The sequence below is a fragment of the Corylus avellana genome, chromosome ca1 (genome assembly GCF_901000735.1).
Source record: "Corylus avellana chromosome ca1, CavTom2PMs-1.0".
NCBI classification, from domain to species: Eukaryota; Viridiplantae; Streptophyta; class Magnoliopsida; order Fagales; family Betulaceae; genus Corylus; species Corylus avellana.
Genome location: NC_081541.1, coordinates 44021162 through 44038547, shown reverse-complemented (window position 1 = coordinate 44038547; position 17386 = coordinate 44021162). Strand labels below are relative to the sequence as shown.

The window sequence follows — 17386 nt, the reverse complement described above, 5'->3', positions numbered from 1 at the left end:
AAAATATTGTCCCTCGTGAACTTTCTCTACTCTGACCGTTGGCTATTTCCCATCAACTAAAACAGAATGTATTCGAATCGAAATCTGCTACAATTAATTTGAACAGGCAATTGAAAGAAAACTTTAATAAATGGGATCTATTAGATCCCTTTGAAAATGGAATATATGTACCATCCAACACATTTGGGCATGTGCACACTCTCTTAGTGGTGCCTAAGGTTCCTCCCAATAAAGCCTGCAAAAACTTACTATTGTGGGGGAGGGGTCATGGTGCTGGCTCACCTCTAAATCTGTTTTTAACGAAGTTCACATTTTGGGCACTTCCAACAAAAAAAAAGGAAATATTTCTGGCCATGTGAGTGGTTCATTAAGAGACAAATAAGAGAATGTTGAGAACCCAAAATCATTTTGTTTTACTATTCAAAAAGTGTACTCTTTTCTTATTGATATAGTAACCTATTCACCTCCTGTGACATCATAGGGCCCAAAATATACTTCTTCCCTCGTCTATACTTAATTATACACTTATGCATCGACACAGTTCGAACATGACACACAATAATTATGACTGATAATTTTTAACACGATTTTTAAACTCGATACAAATTCAATATAAAATTAACGGATTAAAACTAAATAATAAGAATTTACACCCGGAGTTAAAATATGCTCCGCGGGTTGAATGCGACAGAGGCAGTAGAGGCCAGCAGCCACAAAAGGAAATGGAATACAGAGTAGTGGTGGGAAACTACGCACTGACTAGAGAGTTCTACTTGACACCCCACTACCCCCACCACCATAAAACAAAAAAAGAAAAGAAAGTAATGCAAGCTATAAGTATACACACCACCTCTCTTTAACCCACTCAACCATCAAAACCCAACTCACTCAAGCTACACAACTAGCTAACTAGCCATGGCTGTGACTCAGAGACCCTTTTCTCAACTAGCCATTGCCCTCATCCTCTTCGTTTCCTTTGCCCAAGGGCTGAACCAGAAGTACCCCAGGTGCGACACCCCGGACCAGGGCTCGGACCTCCAAGTTTTCCACGTGTTCAGCCCCTGCTCGCCGTTCAGGCCAGCAAAGCCACTCTCGTGGGAGGAGAGTGTGCTCCAAATGCTGGCCAAGGACCAGGCCAGGGTCCAGTACTTGTCCAGCATGGTGGCAAGGAAATCTGTCGTGCCGATTGCCTCCGGCCGGCAGATCACGCAGAATCCCACGTATATTGTGAGGGCTAAGATTGGTACGCCGGCTCAGACGCTGCTCTTGGCCATGGATACCAGCAATGATGCCGCCTGGGTGCCCTGCTCCGGCTGTGTAGGCTGCTCATCCACTCTGTTTGCCTCTGAGAAGTCCACCTCCTACAAGACCCTTGGTTGCCAGGCACCCCAGTGCAAGCAGGTATAGTGTGCTGCTCTCGGCATTGCGATTTTGAGTAGTAAAAGTACGATTTTAACCCAAATCATAAAAAATGTATTTTTTGAATTTTTTTTTTTTAATATCGGTTTTCAAATCGCAAATAAAGTAGTACTATTTTACTCGTTAAATTGCATTTTTAAGTTGCACGTTTCAAGAGTGTAACCCAAATGAACATTTTAAGAGCGTAACCCAAATCGCACTATTTACTTCATTTGTGAAACTCTTAGTAATTTAGTATGAGTGAGATGAGATCTATATCACTCGGCTCTCTAATTCACCAATCATTTCAAAAATAATCAAAGTTTTTTTTTAAAAAAAAAATTTCTTATATTTTTTTTTTCTAAAAAGACGTAAGATTAATAGACTAAATTGAAGGAATTTGTTCTGCCCTCTCGCTTGAAAGAAAACTTTATCCTTTAGAGGCTAGGCCTAATCACAAAACTAATCTCATCTCTTTTCTTGTTTTTTTTCAATTTGTAGCCTCCTATTTCTCATGGTTTTTCTTTACATGCCACAATTGGAGATCATTATGGTGGGTCCAATTTGAGATTCTTTTTCCTACATACTTAGCTCTTTAATATAGTCCTAATAAGTAATAATTGATCCTATGTAATGATTTATATAACAAGAAAAAAGCCCTCACGTTTTCACTTTCAGTTTTGAAGTGTGATGTCACGGACCCAAAGTTCACGGCTGAATTATTGCAGTCCCCATGGTCTGGATTATTAGGTCTTTTAAGAGACCAATATGTCAGAACTGGCGAGTGGTTGAGATTCTCTCGTATTTGTTGTTTGAATTATTAGCATTTTGAAATTCTCAGGTACCCAACCCATCTTGCAACGGCCCCGTGTGCGGTTTCAACATAACCTACGGCAGCTCATCCGTGGCGGCTAACCTAGTTGTGGACAATATCACCCTAGCCACTGACTCAGTCCCTCGCTACACCTTTGGCTGCATACAAAAGGCCACCGGCAGCTCAGTGCCTCCCCAAGGGCTATTGGGCTTGGGCCGAGGCCCACTTTCACTTCTATCCCAGACCCAAAACCTCTACCAATCCACATTTTCATACTGCTTGCCTAGCTTCAAGTCCCCTAACTTCTCTGGTTCCTTGAGGCTTGGTCCTGTTGGGCAGCCAAAGAGGATCAAGTACACCCCCTTGCTCAAAAACCCTAGAAGATCATCATTGTATTATGTCAACTTGGTTGCGATTAGGGTTGGTCGGAAAATTGTTGACATTCCACCAAGTGCATTGGCGTTCAATCCCGCAACAGGAGCAGGGACCGTCATTGATTCAGGTAATGTTTGCGGATCCGAGTCTTCAATTTCTTGTTTAGATTAATAGCAATTCAAATAGTAGTACATGTGAGAGTTTTTGTGTAGTTTACTTGCCCATGCAAATGAACGGACAATTCAAAATTTGTTTGGGCAGATGAGCCCATATTAGCTCTCTCACATTTCTTGACTCAATTCTTACCAATTCGAACTAACAAAATTATTAATATATCTATCCACTGTTTGCATAATACTTAATCACTTGTCTTTTAATGCTGATTTTGTGCATTATATTTGGTTATGATTGCTTAAGTATCTGCCAAAACTTGGCCTCTTCTCATGTGGTCCATTAGTCAAGTCAGTCACAAAATTAAAATCGATAAATGTAACTATGTACTTTCTTTTTTTTTTACTAGCTCAAATGTCACAATCAGCCAACATAACTGTCTTGTTTTAGGGCACAAATTTTTTCCAGTGCTGGTGGAAACTCTTCAATCCTGTCTATTAAGCAGTCATGTGTCCAAAATACATATGATTATTTTAATTTAGCCATGGTTGGTTGCTAATAATTTTATGAACCACTTGCCACTATACATTGAAATGTGCATGCATGCACGCGGCGCGCGCACACATAAATTCGGGCAACCGAATAACAAGAAATCTTATCTCTTTTGCTCCGAGCAGGCACTGTCTTCACACGGCTGGTGACACCGGCGTACGAGGCTGTGCGAAACGAGTTCCGCCGCCGAGTCGGGAGTGCAGTAGTGACGTCTCTAGGCGGCTTCGACACGTGCTACTCGGTCCCAATTGTTGCACCCACAATAACGTTGATGTTCACAGGCATGAATGTGACACTGCCAGCAGACAACCTGCTTATCCACAGCTCAGTGGGCAGCACCACATGCCTAGCCATGGCAGCCGCACCAGACAACGTGAACTCTGTGCTGAACGTGATAGCGAACATGCAGCAGCAGAACCACCGGGTGCTTTTCGATGTGCCCAACTCCAGGCTCGGCGTGGCCCGTGAACTCTGCACCTAATTTTGTTGTCTTGTTTGGGAAAAGGGGGGTGTCACGGGAGGAATCTCTGTAGCTGTCTATGTCTTTTTTATTTTATCTCAAGTTTGAATTGTTGATGATTACTTTAGTGGGTCGTATCATGTCACGGGTTTGTTGTCAAATTATTTTTGCTTCTGCTCTGAAAAAAAAAAAAAACAAAAAAAAATTTCAAAATAAATAAAGATGGATAAATGTCATGTTTGTGTCAGTGGATGAATTTATTCATGTGAAAAGTTGTTTGGATATATGAAAGAGCTTTTGATTAGGATATTTTACTTGTACTAAAGAAAAGAAAAATCCCAACAAAGGTATATGAAACAATATCATCAATCTCTCATGCTATGCTCAAGAATTTAAGGTAGTCTGGATTTGGCAAAAAGCCTACATTGGCTTGAACACTCACATGTCGGGTAATGATAGAAATTACATTTATATTTTAATTAAATAGAATTTTGTCAACTAATTCTTAAAGTTTTTTAAAATAAAAATACAAACTGATTGACACTGTCACGTTAAACAAGGCAAACATAAGATATTGTTGGTGATGGTCATGGGCCGAGGCGGACAAAATTGGAGGTGGGCCTAGCCTAGGGTGGTTCCACCCTTGCCTACAGATTAACCTAGTTGCTTCCTCTTCCCTCGACTCCACCCTCCTTTGCTTCTGGGCCACCATCTTGTGTCCTTAACATGACCATTGTTTTCCTGCATAATAGGTAAGGAGAGAGAAAGTGGCATTAGAACTGAATATAAGAGTTTGATTATAAGTGGGACCGACAAAAGTATCTCAGTCATGTAATTGTGGACTAAAAGAAGATTAGTGGAGCTTATAAACACATCCATCTCCCGTTCTTTGGCTAATGTGGGACAGTGCCCATTTATTTTTCTATACAATACCTAAGGAAGATGGGTAAGGGAAGAGAAAGTGGCATTACAAATGGATGTGTTTATAAGCTCCATGGTGTTCTTCTCCTTTTGTTTTTTATTTTCAAAACAAAAATATTAATGAACAAACAAAAGTACAAAACACTTAAAAAGAAACAATCAAAATTATTTTCACATTTATATCATATAATAACACTTTTTTAAAAAAATAAAAAATAAAAAGCATTAACAAACGGAGCAAATATTATTATCTCAATGATACTCTACGGTACGAATGAAATTTGGTGCCCTTTGTTAAAAAATTTTGTTTTTTAAAGAGATGTGTTTGATATCATTCTCTTGCACGTCTCTTATCCATCTTTTTTGTAAATTTACCATTAAGTATGCGGATTTCAGATGTTGATTCTACAGATTTAACAATGAATTTACACGTCTTATGTAAGGAGATGAACAGAAAATAAACAAAAAATAAAAGCAAATATTTCTCATTTCAAAAAAAGGGTTATGTGCTATTGTCTGGATAAGTTGAATTTGACTTTGTGGGTGTCAAATATCTGACCTTTTACATTAGTAGATATGGAACTGTAAGGTCATCAAGTCAATAAATATTTAAGGGTGGCATATGTGAGAGTATATATCAGTCATGATCAACACAAAATCATCATCACATATATTTACAAAAATAAATGATTGATATGGTATAATTAGATTAAAATTTCCAAAATTAATATTTTCTTTCTAAAAAAAAAAAAATCAGAACCTCCATTGTTGACAAAGTCTACTAGTAACAGTCTCATTCAAAGCCCAATAATTAATGCCAACAATGAAAGATCCTTTACACTCGTATAAGTCTTTGTTTTATTAAAAAAAAAAAAAAAATCAAATTGCATTTGTTATTGATAAATCATCAATCAAACATGACCAATTTGCTTCCTAGTTACAATACTATGGATACAATTTAGAATTTCAACTTATATTCTATTTACGACACACCTAATAGCCTCTCTAACTAAAGCATGAGCGGCTAAGTTTAAATCCCTCTTGACACGTTTAATTCAATCCTCCAAGATCTCAGTTGATGCAACCCGTCTTGATTCCGTCAACTATATAGCCAATTTTGCACCAATTTTTACTTGCCGCTTTCACGGCAGATACAATCTGCATGGTATTTTCCTCCAAAATTATATCATAAAAGTCAATCTCCCTACTAAGATCTATAGCGTGGAAAGTTGTCAAACTTTAGTCATAACAGGTTCTACTAAAATATTTCTTGTAGTGCTATGTGCAGCCAAAACAAGTCCCTCATCATTCAATACTAAAATACCAATCCTAATCTTAAATACGAGTAATTCTACACATTTTTCTTGTGTTCTTTTTGAGTCATTTCAAGAATGATGTGGCTATCAAAATTATCATTTAATCAAAATTCAATAATGATCAATCATAAGCTCAATAGTAATTTTAATAGTCACATTATTCTTGGAGTGACTCAATAAAGACACAAGAGGGATTACATCATTACTCATCCTAATACGCCCATAGATCTTATCTACAACTACATCTCAATTAACTTTATTTGTACCTATAGGGGGTTTCTTCCAAGTGTTGGAGATTCTTCGTGGATACGGTGCATCCAACTTTTTTTTTAAAAAAAAAAAAAAAAATTATAGTAATAATCATGTTTTTTTTCAAAATGCAATTTTAGGCTTTTTATGTAAAGCTCTTCGAAGGTGGTCTTTTTTTTTTTTTTTTTTTTTAAATGGGCCTTTTTCCAACAAATTTATTGAATGGGCCTTTTTATCCAAGACTAGGTTTCACATAGGTGTTAATACGTCACATGTTTTTAAGAGTTTCTTTCCTCCTCACAATGCAAATATTCAATGTATCTACAGTACATGTGACTTATTCTAGTGTAGTAATGAACAAAAGGACCATTTCTTTTGCTTTGAAAAACCACTCTCCCTTCACCTGGACTCCTTGAACCCCTCCACTTGTAGGACTATCAAAATTAATTTTGATGTTACAATTTGAGACACCTTATGTCCTTATCCAATAGGGCTGCTTGGATTTGCAAAAAAAACAAATGTTGGCCCCCCTTTTGGACCCAAATGAAGATGAATCTATTTGTCGTTTTGCTTATTGTCAAAGCTGTCTAGAGAACATAAGGTTTGACAACATTAGCCTTGAAGGGGACTCGTTCAAAATAGCACAAACCATTTCGCTCGCAACTTAATCAAATGGGTTTTTCGTATCCAAATTGACCGGAAGCATTTTGTAACGACTCATAAAATACGTGTTGTAAGCCGTGACCTGCTAAGTTTGAGTCCCTTTTAATAAATTCAATCTTACATGATCTCAGCAAACGCATACATTCTTAAATACAAGACTTTCGTTTCATAAGGTGTGATTTTCAGCCGATTAAGCTACTCATTTGAAACTTTTTTGTTTTTATTTAATAGTAAAAAGGATCCCTATATAATTTTTTTCCCATTTTTTTCTTCTTTTTTTTTTTTTGTTAGTTTCTTATTCTCAATAATTATTATTATTTAAGAAATTGAATTGAAGTTGGCTTGTTGTATACACGGGTATGGGTAATCAAGTGACAATGTAGCCGTACGGAATGACGTTTTCAAATGATAGAGTCGTATTATTATTGCTTGCTAAACTTTGTAAGTAACTAAAATATATCAGAAAAAAAAAAAAAAAAGAGAATTAATTTAATTCAAACCTCGTGCTTAACCAACCGACACTCTGACCAAATGGGGTTATAAACTTTTAATTATTCATTTCTTTAAATACCATTCTTCTAAGAAAGCACATTTTTTTAACCAATCCCATTACTTTAATCACCCACTCATCATTGAATTATGTAATAAAAAACATATCAAAATTTTACTTTTAACTTTTCTTTCGTGCCCAACAAAATAAAAAATAATAATATTATTATTTAGTAGACTGTAATATTAAATTAAATATTTAAGAATTTTTTGTGAGAAACACTGCTTAGAATTAGTTAGATTAATAGAGTAAATTAAAGTTACTTGTTACAGCAAGCAAGGATTAAGAAATTGAAATTGACAAATCACTGTTTATCAGTTTTACCAATTCAATATTTACTATCTATTTTTCATATTCTAAAACTGACAAATTTTAATATGAAAATCTCAACCCTGTAAATTTTTACTAGAGAGAGAGAGAAAGAAGAAGATAAGGGACGGCGGAGAGAAGGGCATTTTCGTCATTTAAGATAAGTTAGGTGGATAGCCATTGACATCAACAATAAACCCAACTTCGTCCCAAAAGGCATTTCCGCTCTTCTTTCCTTTTCATACTTCAATTGCTGGTGATTATTTAGATTGACAAGAGAAGAAAGTCCCAAGCAAAAATAAAAGAAAAGAAAAAAGATTTCGAATTTCCACTAAGCAAGCCCTTTGATTCTGAGTCGGAGATGGAGGTGAAGCGCCGGACGGTGCGGACCCTGGTGGCGAGGCTCAGCTCGGTCTCAGAGCAGACCCGAGCCGAGGCTCTGAGCGAGCTGCGCCTCATGACCAAGCACGACGCCGAAACCCGCCCGCTCATCGCCGAAGCCGACGCGATCCCGTATCTCGCCGAGACCCTTTACTCGTCCTCACACGCCGCCCAAGAAGACGCGGCCGCGACGCTGCTCAACCTCTCGATCACCTCGCGCACTGCGCTCATGTCCACGCGCAGGCTTCTCGACGCGCTTTCCCACGCGCTCTCCCGCCACGCCACGACATCGTCGCCCTCCGCGGTCCAGTCGTCCGCCGCCACGCTCCACAGCCTCCTCGTCGAGGACTCCTATCGACCCATCATCGGATCCAAGCGCGACATCGTCTACGCGCTAGTCGACATAATAAAGCACCCCAGCTCCGCCGTCAGATCCATCAAGGACGCGCTCAAGGCCTTGTTTATGATCGCGCTCTACCAGCCCAACCGGAAGACGGTGATAGACCTGGACGGGGTGGGGCCCCTGTTCGGATTAATCCAGAGAGTATCCATCTCCGGAATAGTGGAGGACGCGACCGCCGTCATAGCGCAGGTGGCCGGGTGCGAGGAGAGCGAGGAGGCGTTTAGCAAGGTGTCGGGGATTGGGGTTTTGGTGGAGTTGGTGGATGGGGCGGGCGGAGAGAGCATGAGGGTGAGGGAGAACGCGGTGGCGGCGCTGCTGAATATGGTGCGGTTCGGCGATGAGAGGGTGGGGAGGGAGGTGTGGGAGATGGGGATGAGGATGGTGGAGGGGTTGGCGGAGGTGGCGGAGAGCGGCAGCGTGAAGGGGAAGAACAAGGCGGTGGAGTTGTTGAAGGTGTTGTATAGTGGTGGAAATGTGGGTGTTTTGGGGGATGAGTACATCAGTACATGACATTATATAAATTAATTAATATTAATTTTGGGGTATGTATTTAGTATGTTTGGATTGTTCTTCTGATTTCATTTCATTGGTTGTTTAGATTTAGGTAGAGGAATCCAGAAATGGGTTTTCATGGATGGATGAACATATTGATTGACATTTATGGTGTAATGTAAATGATTAAATGGATAACACAACCAACTTTACTTACTGATCTGCTATTATCTTTTGATAATTTACATGAATTTGAGCTTCATTTTGGAAAGAAATCCACAGGAAGAGAAGAGATGAGAAACATTCCAATTCAGATTGATGGATTATATTATGTTTGCTTCATATTTAAGAAACTTTTGCCAATGTTGTCTTTCGTGAACTGGGTTGTTGTTAAACTTCTTGTCAACTCCAGCACAAGGTAAATAGGGGTTTCTTTTTTCTTTTTCTTTTTTGGTGATAGAACAGTAGAACTACATGCTAGGCTTTTGTCGGGACCGATTGGGTGTGCGTTTATGGGATTTCAAAGTATGTTTAATACCAATTTGATAATAAAAAAATTGAAAGCGCTTTCAAAGGTTCAAAAGCTTAAAAATAACTAAAATGTATTTTTGGTAAAAGCTTAAAAATGAAGTTTTTATTAAAAAAATAATAATAATAACTTAAAAGCTTTATTTTTCAAATACAATTTCAAACAGGTTCTTAGTTCAATTTAGGTTTACAAATTTAAAATGTATTATTTAAAACACGGGTTTTAAAAAAAGAACCGCTAGTCAGCATTTGCAAAGTAGCAAGAATCTTGCCACTTGAAAATGCTGTGTAAAATTTCTCTTTTTAAAAATTGCAGTTAAGCATTTGATAAAATTGTAATTTAATATTTAAAATCACATTTTTTTTAAGATGGTCTACCAATTCCAACTTCCAAACAATACAATATTTGTGATTCGATTTAAAATCGTATTTTTAGTATGATAAATGCACTCTTAACATGTTTTGAAAAAGAGAATAACTTCCGTTCGGTTGTGGCAAAAAACCCCCATTTTCTGCCCACCAATGTAAATGTGACACCCCAGCATGGAACAAGTTAAGAAAATAAAACCAAAACACCAGATTATTTCTTCATTCTCCACACCTCAGACGCACAGCACCCTTCACAACCATGACCGCCTGCCGCCGCCTGGTCCCACCGGTGCTGCCCATCTCAAATTGCGCCGCCGCCACACAGTCCCGACCATCACTGCTCAGATCTACCGAGAAGAGAGAGAGATGGAGAGAGACTGAGAGAGAGGGAGAGAAAACCCACACAAAGCCGAGAAGGGCGGCGCTGGGGTGGTCGGGGAGCCACCCCGTGGACTGGGGGTGGCCTGCGCAGCCAACCCGTGGCCTGGGGAGCCACCCTGGGCGGGTATCTCTCGCCCTCTCTCTGTCTCTCTCCAGTTGCTCTGACCATGGGGTGGCCCGCGCCACCCCAAAATGTTGTTGGGGGTGGCCGGTGTGCCACCCCAGCAAGATCTGGTGTGGCGCGGGCCACCCCAACAGGATCTGAGTTGGCCGGGCCACCCTCGCCACCACAGGGGGGCAGCTTCGCGGGCCACCCCAGGGCCTATGGGGTGGCTCGCGCGCCACCCCCACCACCAAGGGGGTGGCGGCGGTCTCTGGGGTGGCCTCGCGCCACCCCCAGCGGTGGCTGGGGTGGCCGCGAGGCAGCCCAGACAAATCTGGGGTGGCTCCCGCTGCCACCCATGGCTACTGGGGGTGGCCGGTGAGCCACCCCTTGTTGGGTGGTTGCTTCTCCTGACTTGGGACTTCAATTTTTTTTTTTTTTTTTTTTAAGATTAATAATATTTTAAATTAATAATCAGATGTAGTTGTGTTTATTTTGTAAACTTAAGTTTGATAGGATTGGGTTAGGTGGCAACTTCTTATTGGTGGCAAAAACCTCCTCCTTTTTGCCATGACCGAACAGCAGCTGCTCTCTTTGAAAAATATTTTTTGTTTTTAATTTAAAAAAAAAAAGTGTTTTGATGTGAAAATAAAAGAAAAAAAAAAAAAAACTCCAATGTTTTATGGAGTATTTTGTATTTTTGTTAATGTCTTTCTATACGAGAACTGAAAACTAATAAATCATTAACAAAATAAAAATAAAAGTAATTTAATATTTTGTTAAATACAATGCATAATGGGAGTTGGTTCGACCACTAATCCCAAGATGGACAATCATTGTACACAATTCAAGAAGAAAATTTCAAAGGATTTCCCATTCTTATTAATTTGCTTCAACTTTTAAGTGACGACACGCAACTTAAAGTTAATCCTTATCCACACTCATTGAAAACCCAGACGCCCAACTTCAATTTTGAGAAAACCTTTTACTTTTTTTTTTTTTTGAATAAAGAAAACCTTTTACTTATTCTCTAAACTACCGAGCATTGTTTAATATTTTTCTTAAACTTTAACAGCTCACAATGTGTGGTTTTAATTTTTCAGTCCTTTTTACTTACCTCAGGATTTATTTTTTAATACCAAATACCCTTTTATAAATTAAAAATTCGTAAAAGTGAAAAACAGATAATAATAAAATAAAAAAATGCTAGAGATCAATAAATTTTCTATATTTAGCTCATATTTTCCTACAAATTCAATAGATTAACGATTAGATTTGTGGAGTCTACCTTCTTTTCTTTTCTTTTTCTGAACAAATATGAGAAAATAGAGGAGGGAAAACAACATTAACAGGCTGAGCAACCCAACAATAAGCCCCAAAACGTCATCATTAGAGTAGGTAAACAGAAAATAAAAAGGAATGCATCAAATAAATGACGCGACCCAATAACTTATTGGTACAACCAAGAAACCTGGCCACCTAAAGTCTAAAGAGGTGGTTTGTAAAGTCTACCATTTACTTATGTAGGGTCCATATAAGTCCAAAAATATAATGGTTGATTTGTAAGATGAGATGAGCCTAATATAAAGAAAATATTGACCCCAAACATTTTTCTAAAAAAAATTTGAAATGCAACCATGGGTTGTCTTTTTTTTTTTAGCTTTTTTATTGGGGTAGAACCGAGATTTGACATCCTAGCAGTTCAAGCTTACACAAGAAAGTAAACGATAGGGAGTGATTTTAAGGGCTTGAAGATCATAACTCTACATTGCAAACTTTTAAATATAAGAAGACATTGAAAAATGTTTAGTAGTTTAGAGGGGGGCAAGTCAAGTCAAGTCGGTTCACCCCCCATCTTTTTATCGAGCATAATGATGCGAAACGAGCAAGATTTTATTTCACATATCTAACACCAAAAATTCTCCAAAATGAAGAGAATCATATTCCGTACTCTCATGACATCATTAGATACAACAAAATAAAATTCTGACTGTAAAATAATTCTTTTTTATTTCAAATGAAATGATAGATATTGATATTGCATACCCTTGTCACAAGATTGCCTCTTTAATTTAAAAACTTTAAGGGAATTTGTTTACCAAACAATGTTATATAAATCTATAACTTTTGTGATTAGTATCTTTGTAGGATTCTATTATTTAATCAACCACTCCATTTTCTTTTATGTGATCAATCACTCCAATAACTAAAAATATTCTACCATATCAGCCTGCTTGACAATGATCCTTCAAACCCTAAAAGGCCCCCCTTTGTAGACAGGAAAGAGACACCCTTGGCACAACAAAAAAGTTAGTGGAATAGTATAATTGACATGCATTTCCAGATGAGTGGATAGCACTGTGGATCAAGGCAGGGGTCTACTTCCTCTTGCCTAATGGGAAGGACACCTGTGTCATCACTATCTGCTGACATGTCAGTTTCTATTGGTATATTATTTAAAACATTCAAATGACGTGACAATATATTGTTTAAATAAAAACATATACATTATTAAATTTGTAAAATCTAATTTATTATAACACCTATTAGCGTGAGAATAATAAAAATAAGGGAAAAATATAAAAAAGCCCCCCAAACTACCAGCCGTTTTCGATTTAGTCCCCTAATGTTCCAAAAGTAATAAAGTAGCCCCCTAAACTATCAAACTATTGCATTTTGGCCACTCCGTTAGTCAAAACCGTCAGTTTGGATGGAAACAGCAAAACGACGTCGTTTGTTACGAGTAAGTTACTACAATGCCCTTTTGGGAAAAATATAAAAAAGCCTCCCAAACTAGTGGCCGTTTTCATTTTAGCCCCCTAATATTCAAAAAGTGATAAAGTAGCCCCCAAACTACCAAACAATTGCAATTTGGTCACTCCGTTATTCATTACCATCAAATATGATGAGAAATTTAAAACTACGTCGTTTTGGCAATGGTAAGTTACCAAAATGCCCTTTTTGAAAAAAAAAATCATATTAAAACAAGCAAGCAAAACGGCGCCGTTTTGCTTGAAATTAGGGTTTCCTTACACTTACCAAAATGACGCCACTTTGGCAAGTGTTAGGAATTAAAAGAAAAAACCCTAGACCCCACGCAGGTGACCCACGAAAAAACCCCCAACCCTAGTTTATCTCTCTCCCCAAAACCGCCGGCCACAACGTCGTCTATCTCCGGCAGCCTGTAAATCTTACCCATAACTCAATCTTTTTATTGTATTTCATGGTTTAGCTGTCGGATCGGTGTTGTTTATCTACGAACGTGGTTTTTTTGTTTGATTTCTACAATGGGTAAGAATTTTTCGGTGGCGCTTCGTAGCTAGTGGATGGTGTGGCCGGCGGTGATGGATGGTGGTGGCAGGGGCAGTCGGTTTTGAGAGAAAGAGAGAGAGGGGTGTTGCGTTTTTTTCACTTGAGGGAGAAGGTTGCCGGAGATAGAACGACGTGGTGGCCGGCGGTTTGGGGGAGAGAGATAAACTGGGGTTGGGGGTTTTTTCTGCGTGGGTTCTAAGGTTTTTTCTTTTATTCCTAACACTTATCAAAACGGCGCCGTTTTGGTAAGTGTAAGGAAACCCTAATTTCAAGAAAAACGGTGCCGTTTAGCGTGCTTGTTTTAATATGATTTTTTTTTCCTAAAAGGGCATTTTAGTAACTTACCCTTGTTAAAACGACGTAGTTTTGAATTTTCCATCATATTTGACAGTAATGACTAACGGAGTAGCCAAATTGCAACTGTTTGGTAGTTAGGGGGCTACTTTATCACTTTCTGAACATTAGGGGGCTAAAATGAAAACGGCTGGTAGTTTGGGGGGCTTTTTTATATTTTTCTCAAAAGGGCATTGTAGTAACTTACCCGTAACAAACGACGTCGTTTTGCAATTTCCATCCAAACTGACGGTTTTGACTAACAGAGTGGCCAAAATGCAATAATTTAGTAGTTTGGGGGACTACTTTATCACTTTTGGAACATTAGGGGGCTAAATCGAAAACGGCTGGTAATTTGAGGGGCTTTTTTATATTTTTCCCTAAAAATAAAGGACGTTTGGAATGGTTGTTCAAAAAAATTATATCTTTTTTTCTTTTTAGCAAATAAAAGTATTATCTTCTTCAAGAGCTTTTCCTTATATCCTGTGATATTTTTTTTTGATTTTATCTTAATCTTACACAAACTTGATTGTGTTTTACTTTTTAAACGTTTAGAAATATTTTAGTATTATTCATTCAATTTTTTGTTTAGTTGTATTAATGTATTTGAAAAAATTACAGTTTACCCCTCAAAGTTGACAGTGTTTTTCAATTCGAACACCAAAGTTTTAATTTTTGCAATCCACCCCTACAAAGTTTCAATTTTTTTCAATTCAACCAATATTATCCCAAAATTCCTATATTGCCCCTAATTTTTTATTTTTTATAAAAACAAATATAGGGGTGCAAAAATGACCAGATGGCCTAGCCACTCCAATTTTATTTAAAAAAAAAAAAAAAATTATGGGCAATATGGAAAGTTTTGGATACAATTTGTCAAATTGCAAAAATTGAAACTTTAGGGGGGGTTGAATTGCAAAAATTAAAACTTTAGTGTTCGAATTAAAAAATACTGTCAATTTTAAGAGGGTAAACTGTAATTTTCCCAATGTATTTTATATATGAATTCTTAAATTATAATTTCCTTTTGTCATTAAAAAAGCGGTGAAAAGTAAAAACTAGACCATTTTTTTTGGTAGAGGAGTAACTAAAAAGCAATCAAAGTTTAATGTAAATTGTATATCTTGACCTTAGGTTGACCACAATTCATTAAAAAACAAATAAAAAGAAAAAGCTCTGTTTGTATAGAGTTAAGCACTGTTTGTGTAAGTGCCTTAGTTGCTTCTCTTTATATTTTCTGACGACACTAATTGTCCAATACCATCATCCCCATCCATCACAGCCTTTTCATATTCCCGGCAAGATTTTATTTTATTCCATCTAATAGTATACATGATATTATATCATTTAAACATGAAGATCTGTAAAAATATAATCCGAACTATGAAATAGATCTCCATCCATCACAGAAAGTCTTCTTCATTGGAAGAAATTTATACCATGTTGATGCCTAGAGAATTCAACATGGTAGCTAGTGTTGGTGCCTTGGATGCTTCTCTTTCTATTACCTGACATTAAGTATCTGATGCCATCATCCCCATATGGCCATATCCATCACAAAGTCTTTATGATGGGAAGAAATCAATCCTATGTTGAATTCTCCAGTTTATGCCGAGGCTTGGATCCTCCAAACTCAACAAGAAAATAGTAAAATTGTCTGCCCAAGCCACCATGTGCTAACCCTAAAACTGTCTGCATCAAATTCTTGTGCATTATTATTTGTATCCAAACTTTGGCTAAAAGTCCTCTTGGTGGGGCTGTGGATGCCGAGTCCACAGCTGGAATGTCAATTTCTTTGCAGAATACCTATCTTTTGAGGTGCTTTTGGTTCCACCCAATTGTCTTTGCACTTTTGAGTATGTTTTCAACTCACAGACTTTTTAATTCTATTTCCTTTTTAGATTTTTTTTTTTCCCGAATTATCATGACTATCTTATATTTTACCTATGTAGTCAAATTATGATCTTGTTGTTTTCCCAAGACTTAGTATAACATTCTTTGGGTCAGTGAGGACTGAGGTGGGTAAGAAGAACTATTTAAGATCCGTTTCACTTTGGGGATATGGTTACTTTTTAGTTGGTTCACTCAAATCAGTAATAATTCTGCAGAATCCATGACTTTTTAAACAAAAGGCCGAAGAAAAAATTTTAAGATTGGGGGAGAGGTCATGGCCTTTCTGGCAAGGGACGGAGGTATAGTTTGGTACGGATACGATCCAAAGGCCAAAAATTTTAGTGGGTATAGGCCAATAGGCAAAAAAAAAATAAAAAATTACCTTATAATTTTTTTTTTACCTTAAAATTTTGTTTTCCTTGTGTTGGGGGGGGAGGGGCTCAGCCATGACCTACACAGGCTAACCTCCGTCACTGCTTTCTGGCATCTTTATTTTGTTCTCGATTGAAAGATGATTTGATGCTCAAACTCGGCTCGTAATAAACTTATTTTGAGCATTTGAACAAACTTTTCGGCTAGCCATTTTTCCAAAGCACATATGAAGCATTACATAGGTCGGAAAAGTTCAAACATTATTAATAAATAAAGTTTAAGCTGAAAAAGATTAGTGTATCTAAACATAAGTTATGATGGACTTGGAGAGAAAAGAGATAGATCATAAAAGTACAATCCCACTATATCAGAACAAATTATTCTCCACTGAACTCCTTAAAATAGAAATCTTAAAATTCCAAATCATTCACTGAAAGCTATCCGTGAATAGGGGTGATAATTTATGGTCGCATATGGGTCGTGTTGATACATGAATATAAGACAATATAAGTTAACCATAATTTGACTTATTAATTAAACGGGACAAACCCATCAATTCTAACTTATTAATTTTGTGTGGAGCTCAAGTTGAATTTGCGAATTGCGTCTAAAATTGCCAACTGTACCAGCGAGTTTCGTAATGAATAACTTATAACTTTACTTGTAAAGAAATGCTTCTTTGTATTTTGTTGTTCATCTCTACCGAGTTTGCATGCTCCATTCATCATTGATATTTTTATTCTTTTTAATAAAAACTTAATAGAGCATACTGCCAATTCAATAAAGATGCACACAAAAACGCCAAAATACAAAGAATCATTTCTCTTATTCATATGTGACTCATTGGCATATGAACCACTGGGAAACAAAAAATATTGGTGAATAGATTGGGTTGGGCTTTTTAGACTGTCCTTAACTTTTTCAATAGGCTAGGAGTGAGACTGAGCACAAAGTGTCCTTACGTTTTTTAACATACTGGGGGTGACTAATACCACTTTTCATGTAATTAATTAACTTTTGATTAGCAAAAGTTGGTCCACCCTAGAAAATTACCACTAAAGAATAAACTATATAATATGAAAATAACAGAGAGAAATCTCA

The 17386-nt window shown here is 37.4% G+C and overlaps 2 protein-coding genes across 2 annotated transcripts; both read left to right on the top strand.

The window, feature by feature from the left end:
- Positions 1–797: 797 nt before the first annotated feature.
- Positions 798–3957, top strand: LOC132186088 (aspartyl protease AED3-like). Its single transcript, XM_059599889.1, has 3 exons — positions 798–1401; positions 2240–2714; positions 3376–3957. The coding sequence occupies exons 1-3, from the start codon at positions 916–918 to the stop codon at positions 3729–3731; spliced, it is 1317 nt and encodes a 438-aa protein (XP_059455872.1). The 5' UTR covers positions 798–915; the 3' UTR covers positions 3732–3957.
- Positions 3958–7866: 3909 nt separating this feature from the next.
- Positions 7867–9212, top strand: LOC132164181 (U-box domain-containing protein 11). The gene has a single exon (XM_059574621.1). The coding sequence runs from the start codon at positions 8080–8082 to the stop codon at positions 9010–9012; it is 933 nt and encodes a 310-aa protein (XP_059430604.1). The 5' UTR covers positions 7867–8079; the 3' UTR covers positions 9013–9212.
- The last annotated feature ends 8174 nt before the right edge of the window (positions 9213–17386 follow it).

What these genes read in the sequence shown, in the direction of transcription:
- LOC132164181 (XM_059574621.1), top strand. Translation starts at nt 8,080, where the DNA reads ATGGAGGTGAAGCGCCGGACGGTGCGGACCCTGGTGGCGAGGCTCAGC.
- LOC132186088 (XM_059599889.1), top strand. Translation starts at nt 916, where the DNA reads ATGGCTGTGACTCAGAGACCCTTTTCTCAACTAGCCATTGCCCTCATC. An exon ending in AGGCACCCCAGTGCAAGCAG is followed by an intron (nt 1,402 to 2,239) that starts GTATAGTGTGCT and finishes TGAAATTCTCAG; the next exon opens with GTACCCAACCCATCTTGCAA. An exon ending in AGGGACCGTCATTGATTCAG is followed by an intron (nt 2,715 to 3,375) that starts GTAATGTTTGCG and finishes TGCTCCGAGCAG; the next exon opens with GCACTGTCTTCACACGGCTG.